The sequence below is a fragment of the Periophthalmus magnuspinnatus genome, chromosome 24 (assembly GCF_009829125.3).
Source record: "Periophthalmus magnuspinnatus isolate fPerMag1 chromosome 24, fPerMag1.2.pri, whole genome shotgun sequence".
Classification (NCBI taxonomy): Eukaryota; Metazoa; Chordata; class Actinopteri; order Gobiiformes; family Gobiidae; genus Periophthalmus; species Periophthalmus magnuspinnatus.
Window position 1 is genome coordinate 18,418,390 of NC_047149.1, and position 24,246 is coordinate 18,442,635.

The 24,246-nt window shown below is 37.1% G+C and overlaps 2 protein-coding genes across 3 annotated transcripts; one reads left to right on the forward strand and one right to left on the reverse strand.

The window, feature by feature from the left end:
* Positions 1–510: 510 nt before the first annotated feature.
* Positions 511–14,783, forward strand: adgrf3b (adhesion G protein-coupled receptor F3b). 2 transcript variants are annotated; one of them, XM_055232235.1, is made up of 18 exons: positions 511–602; positions 2,972–3,030; positions 3,127–3,154; positions 3,878–4,033; positions 5,304–5,456; positions 5,579–5,640; positions 5,728–5,786; positions 6,246–6,376; positions 7,102–7,332; positions 8,799–9,035; positions 10,593–10,733; positions 10,942–11,141; positions 11,473–11,655; positions 12,232–13,548; positions 14,194–14,235; positions 14,312–14,341; positions 14,428–14,499; positions 14,620–14,783. In XM_055232235.1, the coding sequence occupies exons 2-17, from the start codon at positions 2,977–2,979 to the stop codon at positions 14,491–14,493; spliced, it is 3,090 nt and encodes a 1,029-aa protein (XP_055088210.1). In that variant the 5' UTR covers positions 511–602; positions 2,972–2,976; the 3' UTR covers positions 14,494–14,499; positions 14,620–14,783. The 2 variants fall into 2 exon arrangements, with proteins under 2 accessions (XP_055088210.1, XP_055088209.1); XM_055232234.1 differs by having other exon boundaries at positions 14,428–14,503; positions 14,638–14,777.
* A 1,174-nt stretch (positions 14,784–15,957) lies between these two features.
* On the reverse strand, positions 15,958–23,386 carry mep1a.2 (meprin A, alpha (PABA peptide hydrolase), tandem duplicate 2). Its single transcript, XM_033991440.2, has 14 exons — positions 23,292–23,386; positions 23,184–23,208; positions 23,033–23,086; positions 22,929–22,966; positions 22,772–22,847; positions 22,145–22,262; positions 21,474–21,649; positions 20,811–21,032; positions 19,867–20,013; positions 18,811–19,026; positions 17,768–18,199; positions 17,218–17,382; positions 16,603–16,792; positions 15,958–16,215 (listed from the first exon to the last, which is right to left on the reverse strand). Exons 1-14 carry the CDS (start codon positions 23,331–23,333, stop codon positions 16,068–16,070), a joined length of 2,049 nt encoding a protein of 682 aa, XP_033847331.1. The 5' UTR covers positions 23,334–23,386; the 3' UTR covers positions 15,958–16,067.
* Between the last annotated feature and the right edge of the window lie 860 nt (positions 23,387–24,246).

A 24,246-nucleotide genomic window follows, 5' to 3' on the forward strand; every position in this document is an offset into this window, starting at 1 on the left:
TATATATATATATATATATATATATATATATATATATATATATATATATATATAATTTCAGTTTATTTATTTATTCATTTTTATTAAGACAAGCAACTGTAGCTACAACCACAGTGTATATTGGGGTTGATGCAGAAACTGGGCATCCCACAGAAGTTACCCCAGACAGCAGCCAGAGATGATACAAATTTGACCCTGAGTCAAAGGAGGAACCTTCTTGTTTAAGGCAAGAGCGCTGTAGCTACCTGGTCAATGCAACTTTAAACAATGTGAATCCAGCCCTTATAATCATAATAAAACCACTGCCGCTTAAGTAATGAGGGGAGTCCAGAAGACATAGTAGCCAGTCTGGAAATCAGCTCGACCTCCTGAAGGAGACGCGGGATTTGCTAAACAAATGTCTATGGAAAGTTGAACGCTCAGGGCCATGGATCTGGAGGCATGGTGATATGGTCTGGATGCAAATGTACCTTGTATGGCTAAACAGGCACACACACACGTGCACACAGCTTCAGACAGATTCACAACTCAACCTGAGCAGTATCGGGTCCATTTTAGGTGATTCTATGCTTCAAGTCTCTAGTTTCTCTGCTGAACAAAAGGTAAGATTTCTATGTTGTGACCTTTACTTTTTATTTTCGTAAAAAAAAACCAAAAAAACTGATTTGTAATGAATGCTGGAGTACACATAACTTATTTGAGAGTATTTGACTGTTTGCAAAATTACTTAATTAACCTTCCAACCTTAACGTATCTATTGTCAATAATTAACTGAACAAGTCACTTTCATCTTGGTTCAATCGAGTCTAAATGGCAGAATCTCAACTGAACCAAGTTTTCAACCACAGATTTTAAATACTTATATAGTATAGCCCCCTGCATTGTTCTTGTTGAAATGTTCAAATCTCTAGAAGACAAAAAAAAGTTCATAACAAAACTTTCCTTTAAATTCATTTTTAATGTAAATTGATAATCACTTATTTCATTGATTTGCAAAATTAATTCACAACTCATTTAGAAAAAAAAAAAAGCTAAACTAGCGAGTAGACAATTTAATGTTTATTACAGATTTACAGATTTTTTTTCCTCTTGCATTTGATTACATTCCTGGATTTCAGCTTCCTGTAATTAGCAACATTTTGAGGGTTTGTTGTGGTCAAAATAGTTGTATTATGAAATGAAAATAATGTGTAAATAAAGTTATTTTAGTACAAGCCACAATGCGGCTGGTAGCTGGGAAAAGCAGAACAAAACCACCAGGCCTGTTTTGTGCTGCAACATAAAACAGGCATGCAAATCATGCAAACGACCTGCTGCTCAGACAAGCATCACACAATGTAAATATGAAACACATTGAAAATACAATCATATCAACGCTTTTTCCTTATACAGCCTCAGAAGTTTAAATAACAGCGATTGGTTTATATATTGTCCTTGCAAAAATATCATCTACATTTGACCCGACCCAGCACCTGCCTTAGACCCTCCTTTAGGGCCAAGATGGGTTCAAGAGGAGAACTTATAAACAGAGAAAACCCATTTAAATTCTGCTCAAGTTATTGTTCTTATTCATGCATTCATCACTATTTCTTTTGCCTCTGTACAAAAATATAATAACAAAACATATATTTGCATTAATAATACACTTTATTCACAAATATTCTCTATCTAGAAAACTTCAGTCAGCATTTTATCTTTGCTTGGTTAAAAATATAATTAAAATAGAAATAACTGAATAATTGTTAGTAGTAGCTCTAGTTCAAAGACTTCTGCTGATTGTATTCTTGAATTGTATGTGATTTTGCATCTGTTATCAGGTGATTCTGGGTTACTTTTTAGTCCTGTCTTAGGTTAAGGTGTATTCATTGATCCCTAAAGATTATTACTGCAAATTTCGCCCTTCCTTTTGAAAATGCATATTGATTAGGACAACCTTACCTGGAGGATTTTACCTATCGTGTGTGTTTTGGTTGATGACAGACACAGCCAGAACTTCACACAAAAAGGCCCTGGGAGTCAAATCTGGGACCTTCTTGTTGTGAGGCGAAAGTGCTTGCTTCAGCCACTGTGCCGGTTTATTATTTATTAGTCCTGATTTGGTCCTGGAAAAGTCCTATTATTAATATTATTCCATTTATAGTTGTTATAGTATGGAGGAGTTTTTTATGGTAGAGAATTGTGTAGAGGTTGTGTAACATCACGGTACAGTGATATTGAAATGTGTGCCGTGTGCAAACAGACAGATTACTCCTTCTAATGAATGAAAATCACAAGAGGTCAGGCCTGTTTCCTACAAATTTGCTTAAGTATTAGCAGGTAATGGCTTTAGTGTACTTTCGGGACTTAGATTTTTTATGAACTCCTTAAGCCTGTATAATGGCATTTCAAGGAAGTACACAAAGATTGTTTTGTGTTGTATAAATTTTCATGTTTGATTATTCCTTGCCCTGGTGTAAACTTGATTTTGTCCCTGTTTTATCCTCCTAATCTCATGTTGTGTCAGTATACCCATGTTTAGTACTGACAAATCTCAGACGACATCCTAACATTTCTATAAGCCTATGTTTTATTTAAGGGAAAATTACTCTTGTGAAAATGCTGGTGAATTTTCGAATGAAGCATGCTCTAAGATTAAGTTACAAAGAAAAAATATTAAGTGAAATATTTTGGATATTTTGTATGTTCTTATGTAAATAAAGGTAGGAAATACTGCCTCTTGTCCCCATGTGGAGTACAGTCATTTGCAAGGCATCAATAGCTGCTACCTCCTGTGCAAACAAATAAAAAAAACAAAAATGAACATATTTTAATCAAATAATTTTCCTTTTTCTAAAACCTGTGATTTAGTAAGTTTTTATAGATGTGATTATTTTCAACCAAAAAAGGTTGAGAAATGCAGTTTTATTTCTTATTTCTTAGTTATTTATGGACAATACTACAGTTTTTAATACGTTATCTCTGTCTCTCATAGCAACAATGTGGGCCAGAGGATTCGTATTTCTCATTGGTGCTTTTTACTTCTCTACAGAGGTAAAATAAAAAAGAATATAATTAAATGAAAATGTCTTGATAATGCATTCATTATATATGTGTATTGACTTTGTTGCTTTTTATTTTATGTGACAGATTCTACACTCACAACATGTTTCAGCACGTAAGTTCACTGTTAGTTGTAATGGGAGGTTTGGCTCTGTAATTGGATCTGAATCTTTTGGATCCATGCATTTCAAAGCAGGGGCGACGCCAGGGGCTGGAGGGGCTTGGGGGAATGGGAATGGGGGGGGCTTGACGGGAACACTGGCCTCAACTAGAATGGTCAATACACTCCCATAGTTCCCCCAAATATTTTTTCCCCACTTTCATAGCACATCGCATCTCGACTAAAAATGCTGTTCAAAATGACACTCCAATCAAAAAGGAATTCCATGTTAGCTTTTATAAATCACTTCAGGGGCTAAGTACTTTTACATTTAAACAGCTATTGTTAAAAGTCTCTATATTAACATGTTAAATTGAAGACCTTAGCACCCCTTTAGCAAAAATGTCTGGTGCCGCCACTGTTTCAAAGACCCATTAAAATGTTTCAACTGTTATTATGATTTTTTTTTGTGCACAAAGTTCTCACTCGTATTGCTATATTCTGCGTCTGTGTTGATGTGGCATTAATCAGGATGAAAATGCACTAAAATTAGAAAGAAAAGGATTTGATTCTTTTAAAAAATGAGATCCGGTTCCAGCGGCTCATGGCTAAGGAACCGTTCAAAAGAGCCGACTTGTTCGCGAAGATGACATCACTGTTTGTAGCTATGGACACCCCGGTGATAATCCAGTGACTCTTTGTATGTTGTATATTTCTATTTTTCTGTGCTTTTCATAGAGGACATTTATGTGGCTGAGTTGATGGTGGAGAGTAATGTCACTTTGGAGGCAGCAACCATTTTGGGGATCCTAAACAACATCACCACCCTGACCGTTACCGACGCGTTATCAGTGGAACATCAAGTCACTTTCATGCAGACTGAGAGCGTCGCAGGTGGGAGATGCAACACAATCATAAATATACTCTAGTTTTAGTTTTATTTATAGTTATTTGGGTGCAGTTTATAATTTTTCTTCCTGGTTAGACACGCGCAGCAGATGAGACATACGTGAAGGTAATTCCTTGACTGTTACCTAGGGCTGAAAAATAATAATAATATCACACCTTTATTTTGTTAAATCAATGTTTAATCTGTCAGAAAACTGGCTTCCTTGTGCTTTAATTGTCCCTGCATTTTGGGTGGAATTAATGACAGCTGAAGACATTGGTGTAGGGATTCCATTTTAAAAACTTTCTAAAATTATGATGAATATTTACCTCACCAAACCAGATAATAATTTGCCAAATGCAGTATATTAATCTGTCAACTGCACTTTAAGGGTACATTTGCTTGTCCTTTTTTAGTCCTAGTTTTAGCCCAAGTTGAGAACAAATGCAGACTTGGTTTGGTCCTGTTCTAGTCCTGGTTTAGTTTCAGGTTTAGTCGCAGTTTTTTGATGTAGTAATTCTGCACGTGTGAACTTACCCTACTATCTTATCTGTTTTACCTTTATGATTTTAAAAGTGCACTATATAACCTTTCTGATGGAAGGATGCCACCTGTTTGATTCCATTAAGATGTTATTGCTTAGCCTAGAATGTCCCACACTATGGCATTAAGTCTATCTCCATGGAGAAGTAGATGGTCACATTTTTTATATAGCGCTTTTCCACCTTCAAAGAACTCAACGCTCTTTGTATCAAGGAACCACTCACTCGTTCACACACCCACACACACACACACACACACACCCACACACACACATACAGGGTTTTGCCCAATGACATAACAACCTGTAACTTTCCAGGTGAAGTAATAACATCTCCATGGACACAAGCAGGTAGCAGACCCTTCTTCAGAAAAGTTACACAGTGAATCTTTTATAAAATACTTTCAACTGGTTTTGCATTCAGTCAATTACTCTGTTTCCTTAATAAGATTTACTATTAAAACAAAAGAAGCTCCTAGAATTGGCTGGTGAAGCAGACGGACTCAGATTCAACATGTAAAATCAAACAAAAATAGGCATCACATGCAAAACGAAAGCAAAAAGGGAAATGGGAGAACCATCAGATCGGCCTGGAAAGACACTGTATTGTCTAGAAAGCAACAGGACTTCTCCACTGAGTCTGAAAATGTAGTATAGGACCAGATTATGTTATTGGACAGCCCTGTACTAGATAGATTTGATTCAGCAGTATTAATATCTCATATATCTTTCAGAATGCCTCATTGTTGGATTGGAAACTGCTTGTAACTGTTCTGCTGGCTATATCTGGAGCAATGAGATTTGTTACAACTATAACTGCTGCCGTGAGACCACCTGTTACCAGAACGTGTCCTACATCAGCCCCCTCTGCATCCCCAAAATACCGGGTAAGTATGAGACCTTTATTATAGTTTTCATTTAATACTAATAACAAATATTTCCACAGCATTTGAAAAAATGGATGGATTCAAAACTGAAATGCTGATTTCAATGATTTTGTCTGTTTCAGTTTATATCAATGGCTCAGTGACGATGAACACTCGAGCTTGGGCTATCACAGATGAACCCACGGTAACACCCCTCACCCTGTAAATGTGATTCACTGAGTCTGTTGGACTGTCCACACTAACATCTGCACTAATGTTTGTTTTTCCAAAGCTTAAAACTGAATTTGAAAAACTTAATGGCTTTGAGTCACTGAACATTACAGGCCAGAGGTAAAATCCCAATGATTTTATTTTATTTTTATGCATTTATTTATTTTATGTATTTATTTATTTTATTTTATTTTTATTTTATTTGTAATACTTTAAAAACTATATGGTTTAATGGTGCACTATGTAACTTTTCTGGTGGAGGGTACACCACCTGCTTGACTCACTGGAGATGCTTTGGCATTGGTGTCTTCTCTGAAGACACCAGGGCAAGTTACAGGTCAGATCTGTGGGGAGCTGACCCTGCTCACAGAAAGAATGCATGTTTTCAAGGTATTTTAAGCAGTAAAAAATACCCATGTCAAACAAATACAAGATAGATATGTTTGATGCCAAATTCCAGGTAAAATAATAACATCTCCATGGAAACAAGCAAGTGGCAGACCCTGCACCAGAAAAGTGACATAGTGCGGCTTTAAGAGTAATACAAATGACAAAATACATTGTCTTTATGGTCTTCAGGTTATCTGGTACTTTGTCCGTCGCCGACTTTGAAGTTGGATTGAGTGTCAAATTTGAGACATATCGACTTCAGGACATCATTAACACTCTGCAGTCCCTCCTGGCAGCATACATACGCGTGGACACAACCGGTCAGTCCATTCATTTATTCATTTATTTAATATCTGTTCCTGCATGCTGTCTTTGTTACAGTGTACAGTACATAGTATAGTACATGTGATTTTTATTTATTTATTTGTTAAGTACATAACTGGACAAAAATCTTAGGGAAACAACAGCCTGACACTAACCCAGACAGTGGATCAGAGTGGCAGAAATGACTAAGTGCATGGGGTTAACAGTTCAAACTAAAATAGGTTCCTGACTTATGGTTCAAAATCAGTGACAGCACTTTAATGCATGTGTTTGAGAATGATGGGGAAATTAGTCAATGTAAAACTAAACATTATACATTTTGAATGGGAAAAAGTCCTTTACATCAAGGAACCACCACTCCCAGTGCAGTGACTGCCCACACCAATGTGGAGAGGTGGGCTAAATAATAAAATAAATAAACAGCATTCATCTGTTGGAGCTTGAATCCCACTGCCAACCTGTGGGTCAGTGGATCTGACTGCTCTACCAATCATGTACCAAATGAGCTAATGTCTCTTAAAGCAAGGATTCATGTTTTTCTACATTTTTTGTGCAATATAAACATCCAAAATGTCTTTTAGTCTATTTTCTGGCTAAAAGGTTACACAGTGGGGCGTTACCATAATATCCCTGCCATCGTATTAAGATGTAAAAGGAAACTTAGCCACTATTTGTTGTGTTGTTGAAAGAAATGTTTGAACTGTGTGTCATTGCCAAACAGGCCTGGTGCATATTGAATCGCCTCAGTATAAAGTGTGCTACCAGTCAAGCCCGATCCTGAAGTGCACTTTTGATGAGGTCACCCACAAAGCGGGCTGGAACATGAGCACTACGTTTGAGCGATTCGAGCTGAACAACGGCAGTGTGGTGCTGCTGGACCACGCCTGTGGGACCCTAACCTACCCCTCCTGTGTGGCAGTCACCCTCCAGAAAGTGACAGGTGTCTGGGAAGGCAAGTGCATAGTTGGGTACCCATTATAATAACTGCATCTTAATTAGCCTTAATAAAGTGTGAACAATGGCTTATTCATAATGAAGAAATAGTTACTTAGGCTTCTCAGGCTTAGTAATTATTAAGGGGTTAGAGCAGGGGTGGGCAACTCTTTTGGCCACAATGGGTTGTAAAATTTGACAGAGGGACCGGGCCAGGATATATATATATATATATATATATATATATATATATATATATATATATATATATATATATATATATATATATATATATATATATATATATATATATATATATATATATATATATATATATATATATATATATATATATATATATATATATATATATATATATATATATACATACATACATACATAAGAGTATTACAGCATAACATTAGAGTTGTCCTGTAACATGTAGCCAAGCATGAATATGCAATTTTTTTCCAAATGCATCAATTAAATTCATTATTAATTTATTAAATTTCAGTTAAATAAACACAGCAGAAAAACTCAAGTGCCAAACGATCAATAACTTGTTGAAAAGGTAAATTGAACAAGGTTTACCCTTACCTAATTTAATATACTTTGGTCATGTTCAGCGGGCCGGATTAATAAGGCCAAAGGGCCGTGTGTGGCCCCTGGGCTGTAGTTTGCCCATGTTTAGATTAGAGTAAGAATTGAGTTGTTACTAAGCCCAAATCATTCTTAATATACGATTACTACATTATGAGTTAAGTATTTGTTCAGTGCAAGTTTTTTGTTAATATTATTATTTGTAAGCACCTTTGTTATTATTATCTTGTTTTTTCTTATTTTATCTTGTTTTCATAGTTCAGTACACACAATTCTTGATATCTGCACTATGTATTAAGAGCTGCTTTGACAAAAAATATTTTTTTCACTCCACAGATCAATGGAATTATATCTTAGTGATGCATTATGTAACTTTTTTGTGGTGGAGAGTCCACCATCTGATTAGCTGCATGGAGATGTTAAGGCTTTGCTTTTAATATTCCAGAGTATTGCATTAGACGTATACTGCATATCAGCTGTCTGCAATCTGTACCTCGGGAGCAACCAGCAGCTGTCCACCCCCTTCCTAGTAGCTCCCCAACAGATTTATGAATCCTACATATTACGCTGAATAACTCACACACTGGATTCCAAGTTTGAAAAATTGAGCTTAAAAATCACAAACACCACAAAATCAATCAAAGACAGAAATATTATAGGGTAGGGAACACTAAGACACATACATCTACGACAACTGAAAGTTTGAATTTAGAGCAACTGTTAACTTTTTAGCATGATTAGCTATGATGTAGTTCTTCCATCAGTCCATATCCCAATGTCATAGCATCCCGACCCCCAGCTAGGAGCTTTAAACAAGGGTTATAAAATGAATGAATGAATGAATAAATAAATAAATAAATAAATAGTTCAGTGTTCATTCTGCAGGGACATATGAGTGTGGCTTCACTAAAGGCTCAGTGCGGCACATAGCCAAAGCTTACCTGAGTGTGGCCCGGCTGCCTGACACCATCCTGCTCACCACAAATCCAATCACAGGAGACTGCTCTGCCCTGGAATCCACCTCATCTATCACTATCAAGATCACCACCACAATACCGAAAACCAACAACTCTTATGTATTCAACTGGAACTACAAAACACAGGGCACGGCCACACCTGTAGGTAAGTCATGCCATTTTATTTACCTCATTTCAGCCGTCCAGGTTTGTCTCTACAGAAGTTATAATATTAAAATTTCAAATCAGTTCTGATACTAAATAAAAGACCTGAGACTCGACACTGATCATGGTAATATATTAGATAAGAAAATATTATGTAAATAATAATAGCATTTACTTGTGATGTAGACTGTGATGTAGACTGTGTTACGGTCACATAAAAAAATGTATTATGCAAGCGCTACGAGAATAAAGTCCTAGATTTTGACTTTAAAGTCATAAATTTACAAGAATAAAGTCACAGTCAAAGTAAAGACGTAGTTTTGATTTAAGGGCTGACATCAATGTCAAAATGCAGAAGAGTGTTTCGCCACCACGACCGGAGTGCAAAAGAGTTAAAAGCTTGTATGTACGATGGTTGTACAACTTTCTATTACTGGTCTTTTAAACATTAACCACTGTTGAATTATTTCCCTGGGAATGACCCCCTTGCGCCTCTGTGCGCTCCTTAGCATAAAACTGGCCATGCTTCGATCCACAGCCAAATACAGCTGCAGGAGTCTTAATACGTTTTTTGCCAAATCTGTTCTCTTGGCTTTGAGCTTTCTACACTTGTTTACATTTGTTTGCAGACGATTCATGTTAATGTCTACCTGGAACATCCATGGAAATAGGGTGTACGCAGTGCAGACTCTGTACAGGGGAACAGCAAGCGCAGTATGCTGTGGTCGATTCTGCATAAAGAATTCAGGATCAGGGACTTAAACCAGTTTCAGCTCTGTTTATTGGACTAAACTATACACATTTGGAAACAGTGCAGTGACAATAGGCATTAGGCTACATGTCTAATGGGCACGGCTCCCCAAGCCCATAAAGAGGGGCTGAAGTTATTCACAATGAGCACATCTTTGAGCAAAGATTGTGCAAAGTGCCAATGTTTAGAACAGAAGACAAGCAACGCGAAGCAGAGTGTGGGTAAAGATCGCACTGAGACTTCTCCTGTTTGCAGCTCAGAGGCTTTTTCCAAGGAGTCCAGTCACTCCATGGGAAGAAAATGTATCCTACTTCATCCAACAGTTTGTGATTGATGCATTTATGTAGGCTTTTAACTCACCCACGCGCCAGTCTTTTGTAATCTGTGTTCACTTTGATTCGTGTCGACCCCTAAATCATTAAATTGGTAAAATTGCATCATTTTTTGGTTACGACTTTAATCTCAAACTATTTTGACTTAATTTTTGTAAAATTTCAGCCTTTTTTTTTTTTTTACATTAGTCTTATTCATTTATCACTTTAATGTTGAAATTCTACACCTTTATTCTCGTAGCGCCTGCATAATTTATTTTTTGTGACCCTTATGCTCCATTTTACATTCTAAAATGATTCAGAAAAGCTTAATTTTTTCCAGTATCGATATTTAATCAAATTGTTTCTAGTTTTGACACTGGTTTTAATATTGGAATATTTAAACCTACACCTCAGTGATTCTTGTTTATTGTACAGGGCATGTCAAACATAGTAAACAATCCAATACTTTAACAATAAACTGTTTGTGTTTCAGATGCAGTTAAAAACATCAACTATATTTTCAACGTAATGATGAGTTGTGTGAAGGTTTTGACTGCTCAGACCGTCTCTGTGACTTTTAAAAATGACATCAACCAAACAAAGACGGCGTCAGTGACTATCCCTGTCATATACGGTACACAAGTCCTCTTTGCTGCATGCATGTAAATGTATGATGATGTGATTAGTGATAGTCAAATTACAGACGGATGAGTGGATTAATATAAGAAAAGACTTTAGGGTAAAACGGTGTAGTTAAGTGTTAAGTGTTTTACCGACTTCAGATTCAAAAATGTTATGCATAATTATAAGTCTTCTGCCATATACTGTATTGTGTTTTCTAGGTGGGGCAAAGTTTTGTCCAGAAGAAACAATAAATGGAGCCGTGTGGCCCAAGACTCCAGCAGGAGACACAGCTGTCAATAACACGTGTCCAGTGGGCAGAGTGGGCTTCCAGACACGCACCTGTACGGGCACTATCTGGGACCAGGTCTTCGACTTCTGCGTCAACCAGGAACTCAACAAAATCTCCAACGCGGCAGAAGTGAGGGTCCCTCTAGATTATTAAACCAATAGTTTTCTACATTTTTTTTGATAAAACACATTCCACATACAGAAATTACATCATTTAGAAACGGAGCAAATCACTGGTTAGTTCTTTATATTTGCCAATGATGATTTCAGAAGTTGTTCAGAACACCCCAAAATGGTGAAATATTCAATTAAATGCAAATTATTAATTAATTAACTTTTTTCCCAAGTCACATCTAGCAATACTTGAAGACACACTAGTTAAAATCAATGTCTTAAACCATAACGCTGATGTATGTACCTCAAGGCGAAGGCAGGATGATTTTTCTTTTTCACTTTTCCAGAGTTTTCTGAAAGGCATGGGTGCGACAGAAGATGTGGCTCTGGACATATTCAGTGGTCTTAACAACAACACGGATACCGGCGGAGGCGGTGACAATATAGCAGATCTCACGGCTTCCATTAATGTGATGGATATGATGGCGCAGGCATCCAAAAATGTTCCCTTGGGAGAGAAAGTCCTCCCTGTAAGAAGTTGTTCTTTATTTAGGATATACACCTGTAAAGTGTGTTCCTCAGTGTACAATAGCTAAGTAGTTCATTTTAAATAGCTTGCAGTGGTCCAGGTTATTACTCAGTTTTCACTTACTAGCAGAGCATGCTAGTAAGTTTGCCGTCATGGTAATGCTAACAACAACTAGCATGCTATGTGTATACTTACTGATTCTCAAACAATGAAATGCTTTCTAATTAGATGGAGGCAGCACACAGCAGACTTATTTTCACTTGAAGAGCTTCTTATACTAAAAATCTGTACAATGGAAAAACACAATTTCTTCAGATATGTGGAAAACATTGGGTACAGGGCCTTTAAAGAGGATTTTTATATTATATGCTGTGAATATCTAGGACAAGAAGTGAATGCAAAATGTTTTATACTGTTCAATATCACAGATTGAATGATTTGTTGTATTTATAGATCAACAACAGGCTTTGACACAAGACATGTATGGACAGTAGTGAAACATCTGTGGTATTATTGCAGATAGCTTTAGCCAAAAAATGCATTATAATTTAATGTGCCTCTTTATGTTCTATTCCAGTCTTTTGTCAGTGCTGCGAGCAATATGTTGAACAAGACCTGGACTAAAGTCAATAACACCGTTCTGCACTACATGTCTGCAAATTACCTTGAATCTTTGGAGGGGTTGGTGGAAAATATTAAGGTGAACTTGTCAAACAACAATAGTGACTACAACACACAAAACTTGGATCTGAAATACTGCTCTGGAGATGACTGTAGCGTTGATGTTTTTGGGATCAATGTGAACCTGAACAAGTCGAGTGGCATTATGAAAACAGTTGCAGTTAAAAATCTCATGTCCAAACTCAGAAACACCTATAAGAGCTCAACTAGCACCGATCTCTTGGTATCAACCACTCTGGAAGACAACAACGACTCAAACATACAGATCAAAATGGCATTCACCGCAACTCCAAACGATCAACAAGTACCGCATTGCGTTTTCTGGAACCCCAAGACAAAAGATTTCGAAGATACAGGGTGCCAAGTAGCCAGTAAGGTTAATCGTAGTGGGGTGCTTTGCGAGTGCATGCATCTAACATCTTTCTCTGTGCTGATGGCTCGTGGTGATGTCTCTGATCCTGTTCTTGACGTTATAACCTATGTGGGACTGGCAGTATCTATTATATCACTTATCATCTTCCTCATTATTGAGTATTTGGTGTGGGCCGCCGTAGTCAAAACCAAATTGTCTCACTATCGGCACACTTGCATGGTTAACATTGCTTTCTTCTTATTGCTGGCTGACATAAGCTTCCTTGCCTCCGTCGAACCATCAGCTCTATCTGCCGATATGTGTCTCGCCCTGACAATTTGCAAGCATCTTTTCTTTATGATTAAATTCTGCTGGATGTTGTCTCTAAGCGCCATGCTTGTCCACCAGCTAATCTTCGTCTTCAATCCCCTCCGGAAAAAGGTCTTCATGTTCTTCTCTAGCTTCGTTGGCTACATGGTCCCCATTGTGATCGTGGGATCCAGTTATATCTACTACAGGTACACCGGCAAACCCTACCACAACAAGGACACGTGCTGGCTGACGTATGAAAGCCTCCTAGTTGGGTCTTTGCACGCCTTTCTTCTGCCCATTGGAACCATCCTATTGTCGAATATTTTCTCCCTGGGCGTTGTGATCGTGACCCTGCTCAAATCTTCAAAAAATGACAGCAGCAAAGGAGATGAGAAGGACACAGCCAAAAGCATCATTAAAGTTATACTCGTGCTGGCACCAGTGTTTGGTGTGACATGGTCCATTGGCTTCTGCCTGGTTGTGTTCAATTCATCCAATCCTGCATATCCCTTTTTCAACTACACCTTCACCATTGTCAATTCCTTCCAGGTAGGCTAATCATCAGGACTTTTGTTGTTGACTGTAGACAATGGTAACACGCAACCTTAAAGACTTCTGCATAACATCACAGTGCACAGGGCAAATTGGCCACTACATTGCCCTTTAATGTTAATTTGAATTATTTTGTGTGGACAAATGCTTCAATTATGAGCCTTATTATATGATCCATAATGAACCGTAGCTTTTTCTATGGGAATAATTGGCTGTTTATTGGGTTTAGGTTAAGTCAAAATGTTCCTATAGTGAAAAATAAAATCTAATTGACCTTTGATCTGTTGTTAATGGTGCTCTATTTAAGTTTTTTGGTGGAGGATATGTGTCCCACTTGTTTCTATGGAGATGCCATAGCTTGTGTGAAATGTTCCATGGTATGGCATTAAACAAATCTATCTCCAGGGAAACAAGGAGGTAACACTATCAGGTCAAACTCAAATCTGTGGAGAGGCGTCCCTGCACACAGTAGGAATACATGTTTTTCAAGGTTTCTTTCAGCTATAAAAATGTGTGGTAGAATAAGCAATAACGTCCCCACGGAAATAAGCAGGCAGCAGACCCACCACCTAAAAGTTACATAGTGCAACTTTAAAGCCATTAATAATGTAAAGTAAACGTACTATCCTTTCTCTTCATCAGGGCTTTTTTGTTTTGTTGACTGGGTTCATGGCAGAACAGAAGGTATGTGGCTTTCAGAGATATACTGTCAAATTTGACAAGATTTTAATAATTATTCATTTAAAACATCATTTTTTAGGTCAAAGACGAGCTCTATAAGATTGTGTGTGTAAGTCCCCTCATATAAATACTGTAATACACCACAATTAAGTATTAATTAAGCATGAATAAGCATTACATGCCTGTCCTTCTCAGGGCAAAGGGGACTCAAGTGACAGCACCAAGAATCTCACCTCCACCATGTACACAAAGGACAAGTGATGTCAGGTCAGTACTGTGACACCAACCTTTAGTGCACATTAAATCATAATAAGTGTGTTTAAATGATCGTCTTTCAGCCTTTGATTTTGTGTTGGGTAATCCTAATACTTTGGTTATGCACTGCAGACTGAGAAGGAGCAGAAGAGAAGGAGCAAAACACCAGTGACCCCAGCAGAGATTCTAGCAGAAACAAAAAGTAGTAAAGTTGTGGTTCCCAAACTGAGGTGTGTGTACCACCATGCAAATCTTTGGACTGCACACATAACAATTTAACATTATATTGTAAAGAAAAATGCTTTTAAAAATCTGAGATAGTTCCTTTAAAAAAAAAAAAAAAAAAAAAAAAGTTTATTACTTATTAAAGACCTACTGTGGAACATTTCTGAAACTGAAATACAGGAATTTCTTTAATTAGTGTTTTAATTGGTTCTGTGAGCTCTGAGTAGGCCTCTCCTCACACCTGACTTGTAACCTGGTTCAACTGCCACATGCTCATCTTAAAACAAAAAAATGCTCTTTTGGTTTAAATCACAGTTTGATATTTGTGTGTTTTATTTATTATTATATATTTATTTATTATTATTCTTTTGATAAACAACTGCAGAAATAGCTTTGCTCATGTGTGTTTGTGCATTAGGACCATGTTTGGTATTGTTGTTATGTTTGGGCTTGTATCAGTTCCTGTAAAGTAGGGGCACATTACCTGAAATGTTCCGCAGTATGGCTTTTAAAATGTATTTCTATTTTGAAGTTAATTGGTATTGCTCATAATTATCATGGTCATTTAATCATTTATAGTTCCATTTTGAGGCACAAAATGACTGTGGTTGCTTTTGTTGCACAGCTGTAGAGTGCACGTTTGAAATGTCTGGGTCAATTAAAAGTTTGGGAACAACTGGAGTAGAGCATGTTTAGAAGAAGAGATCATTTCAAACACGTTTATGTAGCATATGTAAAATGTATACTTAGAATGTTAGTTTAGTTGGTTTGACAAAGTTAAAGATATTTAATGTATAAAGATGTTAGTTTAAACTATATTTATTTATTCTCTTGTTTTAGACAAATGGATTGTATGTATATGTGCTGCTGTGTAAAACATGTTTCTTATCTGTAATAAAATTTACTCAAGTTATGACTTCAGTTGTTGTTTTGTATTTTTATAGTTAATAAAGAAAGTTTTTTGTGTCAATATTTGGTTATATATATATATATATATATATATATATATATATATATATATATATATATATATATATATATATATATATATATATATATATATATATATATATATATATATATATATATATATATAAGAAAGTCATTAGATGTAACAATTAACGAATCGTACCCTGCTAAACTAATTTTTCAAGTACTTTTTCATCACAAAGTGATTATTTTTAATTGAATTACGAGTTATATTTATAGAAGAGTCAGTAATCACAAATAGATGGGACAAAGTCATAATTTATTTATGTAAGTAGTAATTCTAATGGCTATGTGCTCATTGGACAGCTTGTTTTTACTTTGTGCATTTGAACCTCACATCTGGTTGACTGAAGGCGGCTTTAACATTAAGTTCTCCGCACAACAGTAAAGATGGCGGCAGTCAGGATGATAGTCCCAACTGCTCCTCCAATCAGAGCTCCCAGAATGCCCCTGTGAATGTTCAGCCGCTCACATCTGTCCCCCGTGTAGAAGGTGCTCTGAGTTGAAGCACACCTAAAGAAAAACATAATTTACAGCATTTAAATTATTTGTAAAGTGAGACTATAAATATTTGCTATACAAATTATTTACATCATGTCGAAACAGCACTTGTGTTTAAATAGGCCTACATTTGATATTCTGCTTGTACAGTGCTAATTTCGTTAACTGGCTTTATGCATTAACCCCATGTTCATTTTGGCCATCAGCGCAATCCAACTTCAGCTGAATTTGAGGAGACGGTCGAGCGGTTCATACAAAAAAACAAAACTGTAAGTGCATGAGCAGAGCGAGGCCTCAGGTTTTGTTTTTTGTTTTGTTTTTTTTAAAACCTTTAAGCATGTTGCTATATAGCTAAAGAATTGAATTTAACTGAAAGTGTTTATAGTGATGCTTTTTGACCTGCAGGAGGCAATGTCCTCAATCTCCACACAAACCCCTCCGTTCAGACACAGCTCTGGGTGACAGGCAGTGACAGCTCGGGCCTCTCTGGGCTTTGGACCACCCAATCGGACTGGGTCCTCCTTGGGGACGCCCTCACTGGACACAGCAGGTTTGACTGGTACCTCTGTCTTTATCAGGTGAGTCAAGTCTGAAAAAAGAATTTCATTTATTTGTACAATCTGGATTTAAATAAATAATAATAAGACTTCTTAAAGTCTTAAAGGTAAGTATGTAACTTTTCTGGTGCAGGGTCCGCCACCTGCTTGTAACCATCAAGATCTTATTCCTTTGCCTGGAATATTAAACAGTACGACATTAGTTTTAACTTTTGCTTATTTAATTACAGTGTTTTATTGCTAAAAAATCATTGTGAGACATAGATTCTTACTCTGAGTGGAGTTTTCTCTCCACAGATTAGACTTGTAACTGGGCTTACTGGGGTCACCAGCTTGTCTCCATGGGGGTAGATGGGTTTAATGCCATATAGTGGAACCTTAAGGAGACAAGCAGGTAGCAGGCCCTCCACCAGAAAAATTACCCAGTAACTTAAAAGTAATGAAAGAAGTGTAATACCGTTGAAGTCGGCTGTGAGGATGAGGTCATTGTTCTTGAGGAAGCTGCGACGGAGCAGATGTTGGTGGGATATGAACGTTGCCCAGCCAAAGTCATTTCCACGGAAACAGTCACAGGTGGGGTCCCATGTGGCCCCCGAGGAGGCAGAGGGACGGTTCCAGGAGTCTGTACAGAGCAGCAACACAAAAACAGGACAGAATTTGGCTGGATTAAACTGGTGTGATGAACAAAAATGAAAAGCCTATACTTTTCTTTTTTTTTCCCACTCTACAACTTTTAGGATCATTATATTAAGAAGTACCAGGGGCACATTGTCTACTTTGATGTCCTACCTTTTTCCTATCTATCTATCTGTTATGTATATTCTTTTATCTTTTTTTAAACAGCATAATTATAGAGTGTCTAAATCCCTTGTGACATACCTATTGTAGCATAAAATGTTACAGCCTAATAATGCAAAATATTATATTTCAATAAACTATTCATTGGACCTAACTTTGCAACCCTCTTTGGCTGAATAATTCTTAAATGATAAAAGAAACATAGAGACCTGTTGTAGTGAAACTTCGTGTGGATGACATTCTCAGTCTCACATCTGGATCTTGGTCCATGGCAACCACTGTCACTTGTCTGTTTTTAGCCGGCCACTCCAACACTGCATCATTCTCCCCACTGCAAGGGTGAATGAATACGCCCACATAGTCTCGTCTATCAAGATGCACGGAGACACCAAAACGATATCCCTCTGGACTGTAGAAGCAGGGGCTCTTCATAATGGTCCTAACAGGAGAGCTGTCTATTTGACTTTTAAAGTTCCTGATCTGCCAAACAATGCTCGGACAGACAGTCTCAGTGAGCGTGATGTCGTCGATAAAAATGGCACCCGTTGAAATTTCGGTCCCGCGGACTCCTTGGAAGATGTAACGGAACTTCTGTTTTACTTTGAGAGGGACATGAGCTATCGTCCAGTTACTGTCAGCATCTAGTACAAACAACAGGCATGTTAGTGAAATGAATCAAGCATGCCTGTAAATATGAAACCAGGATACATAAAAACACTCAACACTTCATTAATTTATCTTTAATTGAATGTAATGATTTTTGATGCTGCAATAATATTGTGGTATAAAGCATCCACTATTTTATCTTACTTAAGGAACATATATTATGTTGGGGAATTGAACAACTGAAGTGCTTATCCTCCGGAAATGCTACACTAATACAGCCATACATTCATTCTGAACAGATTTTGATCACAGAATGAGTCAGGTGATGGTTTATGGCTTTAAAAACAAGAAAAGTCCAGAGACTGATCTATGACGCAACTAAATGAGCAATATGTGAACAGAGGATTTTTGAGTTCTCACAGAAGAAAACTGTGGATTGATGGATTTTTTTTCCAGTCAGTTTGGCATAATGTGTGTTATGGGTCATTTAACTTGCCTTTTGGTCTTACATGGGCTAAATATAACTGTATGAGGTAAATGTCTATATATTATGACTATATTATATCTAACAATATAACAGAAGTCTACAGGAGTTGAACATGTGTACATTGTCAGCAAATAGTTTCACATAACATCAAGTCTGTACCTGAGAAGGTGTGGACCTTCTTGAGGCTGGTGACATTGCCTGTTCCATCGTCCGTGCGCACCCACACCACCAGTGAGTCTCCGGCGCCCCCTGTCATCCTGTAGAAGAACTGCAGGCACTGCTCTGAGCGTTTGGGATAGAGGATCCGAGACTCTAGCAGAGCACTGTTCCCAGCTGCTCCCGAGGACTTGTCAAACTTCATATAGTAACCAGAATCTACAAACAGAAAAAATACACATTAATAATAAAGTGTATGATGTGAAGATGTATTAAAGATGGCTGATTTTATTTCTCCACTCTTTAAAGGGCTCATATTATGCTTTTTTTTCTCCTCATCACAAACATACCTGGGGTTCTGTTTTGGTTCATTCACACATGTTTAACACACAAACCCTGCACATTTAGGCTGTTCTTCTCTCAAACTGAAAACACTCTGTTCCACCTTGTGATGTCATGTGGTACATGCTTTTAAACTCCAAACATCTTCACTGGAATTGCCTATCTGTGCTGAGTAAAAGGTAAAATGTGGCTGTTAACTTGAAAACTACCGCTTCAGGACATGACAAAGTAGAACAGAGCATTTTGAGCTTTGGTGAATTAGACAGCCTAATAATGCAAGATTACTCAAACATATGTGAATGAAACAAAACACAACTCCTGGTATGTTTTGGATGAGGTAACAGAATTATAACATGGTTTTATGTTCACAAGAATCAAGTTTACATAATGTTTGTGCCTGTCTGATACTTTCAATCAATCACCTAGCACCATATAAATACACATTATTCCCTCCTCCATTTCTCACCATGGCAGTAGAACCATATGTCGGCCTATCCTCTTCCCCGCAACCATATTGGCCCAAGATGTTTTTTCTAACAAATCTAAAACATTCTCTCTTCTTGGAGTATTTTAGCTAGTGCCAGAGTAGATGTAAACATATCATAGAGATAATAAATACCTGTAGTCTGTGTATGACTATAAATGATACTGGGTGATACTGGGTGAGGATGTGAGCCTATTTTTAAGCCTCTCTCTAACGCCCCGCCGCTGTGTTACCTCTGCAGCGGCCGCCCAGGGTGTAGTCCGGGTCTGCGGGGGTGCTCAGGGTCTGGACCCAGTCACTGCTGTCGGCCTCATTCTGGATCATTCCACAGATGTTTATCTGTTCAAAGGAGCACTGGTCCAGCAGAGTGTGAGAGTTTGCTGGAATGAAAATATTTATAAATCAATCAATCAATTAATCAATTAGCCAACGTAAAATGTACCAAAAACAACTATTACTGCACCCATTCCTCTTATTGGGCTGCCAGGGTGAGTGACAGACAAATACAACCAATCACTGTTAAGCTGATGGTAGTTATTACTTCTTAAGGCAAAGACAAAAGTTACTACTTTGAGCACAAGAATCGTTATCAATAATAATAATAATAATAATAATAATAATAATAATAATAATAATAATAATAATAATAATAATAATAGTTCAGTAATTATTTCAAACCAAGCATACCATACGTTAGATAATAACTGTATGAAAGAAAAAACACCTATAATAAAATAAATGCCTTTATTCTGGTCTCGTTATAAGTTGAAATGTTCCACAGCGGGGCTTTACTGATAACTAGGGATGGGACAATAAAGAATAATACCGTTTATTGTGATAAAAAGGGTTGACAATAATCGTTCATGGGACATTTTCTATAATTGTGAGAATCGCCAACAAAGATAATCTCTATTAAATCGCCAGAATGTGCAGAAAAAAGTTACTTCTCCCTTATCTTCTCATTTTGCTTTAAATATGGAACCTATTGATGACATTAAAATTATTATTATTATTATTATTCATATCCATACAATTTTTAAACTGTGAGCAACTTTAATAATTATTGATATAATTGTCAATCGCAGTTGTTTTGGTCATGATAATCGTGACGCCATATTTCAACATCGCCCCATGCCTAGTGATAACCATAACTTGCTTAGACGCTATCAGTCCTCACCACAGTCGTACATGCGGTTGAGTCTGGTGATATCGATGGCGCTGAAGTCAAGGCGCTGGCCGATGACGTTGTTGAACTCGGGGATGGTGGTGGTGATGGTGGGGATGGACTCGTTTATGTTAAACGACAGGGGCCTGTAGTGCATTATGGACTCGTAATCATACGCTGTGTTCAAATCCGTGATGTAGTCATCTTCGTATTTGTTAAAGTTATGCTCCATTCCTATAAGAAACATGTTCGTTTTCATACAAATAACATAAAACAAGTTCCACATTTTCTGTAGTATAACACGCGAAAAATACATTGAAAGTATTTGAGTTGGTGTACAGTAAAATAGTGGGTCTCAAACTTTTCAAGACAGGAGCCCAAGATAATCAAGGACCCCAATAGCAAAGGTTAGAGCTCCCATTTTGAGAACCACTGCAGTTAAGTGCCTATTATGTCTATACTTTTTATTCTTTGTGTTCAGACAGCAGACAGATTACACTGCATTCCATTACATAAGCTCAAAATATCACCAACAATGCTCTGAACAATTTTAAAGAGCATATCTATGCAAAAATGGTATGTATTTTAAGGTTGTTCCCTAACCAAGCAAAACTACACCCTATTTTTCACCCTTTTTAGTAATATAGTGTATATACTTATCTCACTGTAGCCTACCGTCTTCTATTTGGTCCCACCAGATCTTGACATAGTCGTCTCTGTCGGAGCGTGACTGCTCATGGTAGAAGCCCAGAGCGTGGAGAAGTTCATGTTCCACAATGGCTTTTGTGTCGCAGCGTGCCCCGATCGACACGTTCTGACCCGTTTTATAATCCCCCACGAATGACCAGCACCTGAGGAACGGGCAGGGGAGAAGTCACTTTAACTCATTTCAATACTTTATCTAACTGCACTGATACTTTTGCACTGTTATACTAATATTTGTATTTATATATACATTCAGTTTCTAACTTCCTATAGTAGCCAGAATCTACATACAGAAAAATTACATAGAATAAAGTGTATGAAATGGCACAGAAAATGGAAACGGAACAGAAAACACTCTGTTCCACCTTGTGATGTCATGTGGTAATACAGGAAGTACTCCACTGTGTTTTTAAACTACATTTTGATGATGATTTCAGCCCTGGAATTGCCCATCTCTATTATTATTTTATCCATGTCTATTGTTGTATTTAAGCCTCTTTTATTTTTACCTATCACATGTTTGGCTCCATGGAGATACATAAGCTTAATGGCATACCGTGGAACATTCCAGCCGAATCAATAACATCTCTCCAGAGACACAGAAGTGGCTGACTCTCCACCTACTGCTTGATTCTGCTCACCCGTCTAGTTTGGTGAAGGAGATGTAGGTGCTCTCTCCTTCGTATGGTTTGAAGTCCACACACGAGCGCAGCCTGTACTCCTCAAAGGCCTGCAGGATCACACCTTTGGCATTCAAGTCTGAAATGTAACACATTAAGATTTCTACAAGAGTAATGGGATCATTTAGTTTTAAAATGAAGGCGTAATACTTCTATCACTCACCCAAAATCATGCTTTAGTTCTAGTTCTAGACACTAAAGTACCATCTGGTTACATACAGTACAGTGTCATTATGGCTTGGCAAAGTAAATGCAATGCAGTCCATTAAATATGTGCAAAAATGACCAAATATGTATTGGTTGAGGTTTAAATATTGCACAAAAAGTGACTGGACAGGAAAATGAAATGAAAAGTGCAGGAGCATCACATTTTAACCTTGTTCGATAGATTACAATGCAGGGCTCTGTTTTATTGCAAATGAACTGTTTTTCCTGCTTTTTGACACTTTTGTTATTATAGAAAAAGTAAGCTACTTGTCAATCTACTTTTGCATATTTAAAAATAATTATGCTGATATATTACCCAACTCTACTCCTACGTTTGAGTGTTTATATACTCCAACTTGTTACATTAAAGTGATGACCTACCTAAAGAGTCTGTCAGAATGTAGGGAATGGGGAATTTCCATCTCATGGTTTCATTCACAAGTGCATTCCTGCGGTGCTGTAGACATATTGTGAAATTATAAATAAGCTCGTTCAAAATAAACATGAACAAAATGATTAGTTTTGGTAGACTACCCACATCACCAGCAATATCGCCCTCTTTCAAATGGAGTAAGCCTAAGACATAAAATGAAAAGTTTTGGTAAATTTGTTTAGAAAAAAGAAGAAAAAAATATGGTGTACCTTTATTGATGTCAAGTATGTCATCCCTTAGTTCTCCTGCATCGACCTCTTCACCTATAGGGAAAATAGTATGAGCAATTTAGCTTTAGCATGTTCAACACCACAACAGTGAGTTGACTTTGGAATTATGGATATAGTGACTAAAGTTTACCTAAGTGTCTGGGAAATGCTTGCACCTAGGACCAACAATATATCCAAAGTTGTATACATGATTCTGTAATTAGCTTGAGAATAAATTCAAAATAGAAAATAGCTTTACCTTGAGAAAGATAAAAATACAGAGGAAAAGTGCCGTCTTCATGTTGATATTCGCTCACAACCATGAATCCGGTGTGAGTGTAAACAGGCCCATAAAGACTGGTTGAACTATGACCACTTACATGACTTTTAATGTGTAACAGAAATTAACACATGCCCAAGGCTTTGTGACAGTGTTGGACATAATCACTGAAGTAAAGTGTCAATCATAAAGTACATTACATTAGTGTGGGCTTATGCAAACAATGAAACAAACTAGCCTAGCCTTTATTTTTGTAGTGTGTAGGTAGGAAAACTAATGCTGCGATAACATTTTTACACTTGATTTGATTTGGCAGCAATTCACAGGCATTTGAAAGCCATAATTTATATATAATTCTTATTCTGTAAAATGGGTCTACATCTGATTTCCAAAACTAATAGTAACTTTTCTGGTGACGGGTTGGTATTTGCCTCCATGGAGATGGAGATTGCTTTGTAATGTTCCACAGTACAGAATTAAGCATATCTATCTAGCATAGATTTAATTGTGGGTGTTTTTATAGCTTATAAAACATGTATCACCACTATGAGAAGGGTTGTCTCACCACAGATCTGATCTGTAACTTTGTATTGCTTGTCTCCATGGAGATATCCAGGTAGCGTGTTTTCCTCAAAAATATAAAGCATGCTGGCAGATGTACTGTTCTCACTCCTTTGTCTCTATATTTATAGAGGTTTATAGGTTTGTTATTGTAGTAGTTTACTCTGCAGGTTGATTATATTTTCAAACATTTTAAACTGATGCATCTTGACTTGATATATTGACTCAGGATTTATTATGAACCATATGACTTATAATGAATCTCTATTCAAAGTCTAGTGGAGTTATCATGCACTCTCTTATCTGTTTATGTAGAGCATTTCATATCAGTCGTGGCAGTAATAGTTGATAAAAGAGGGCCTGATTAAAATGA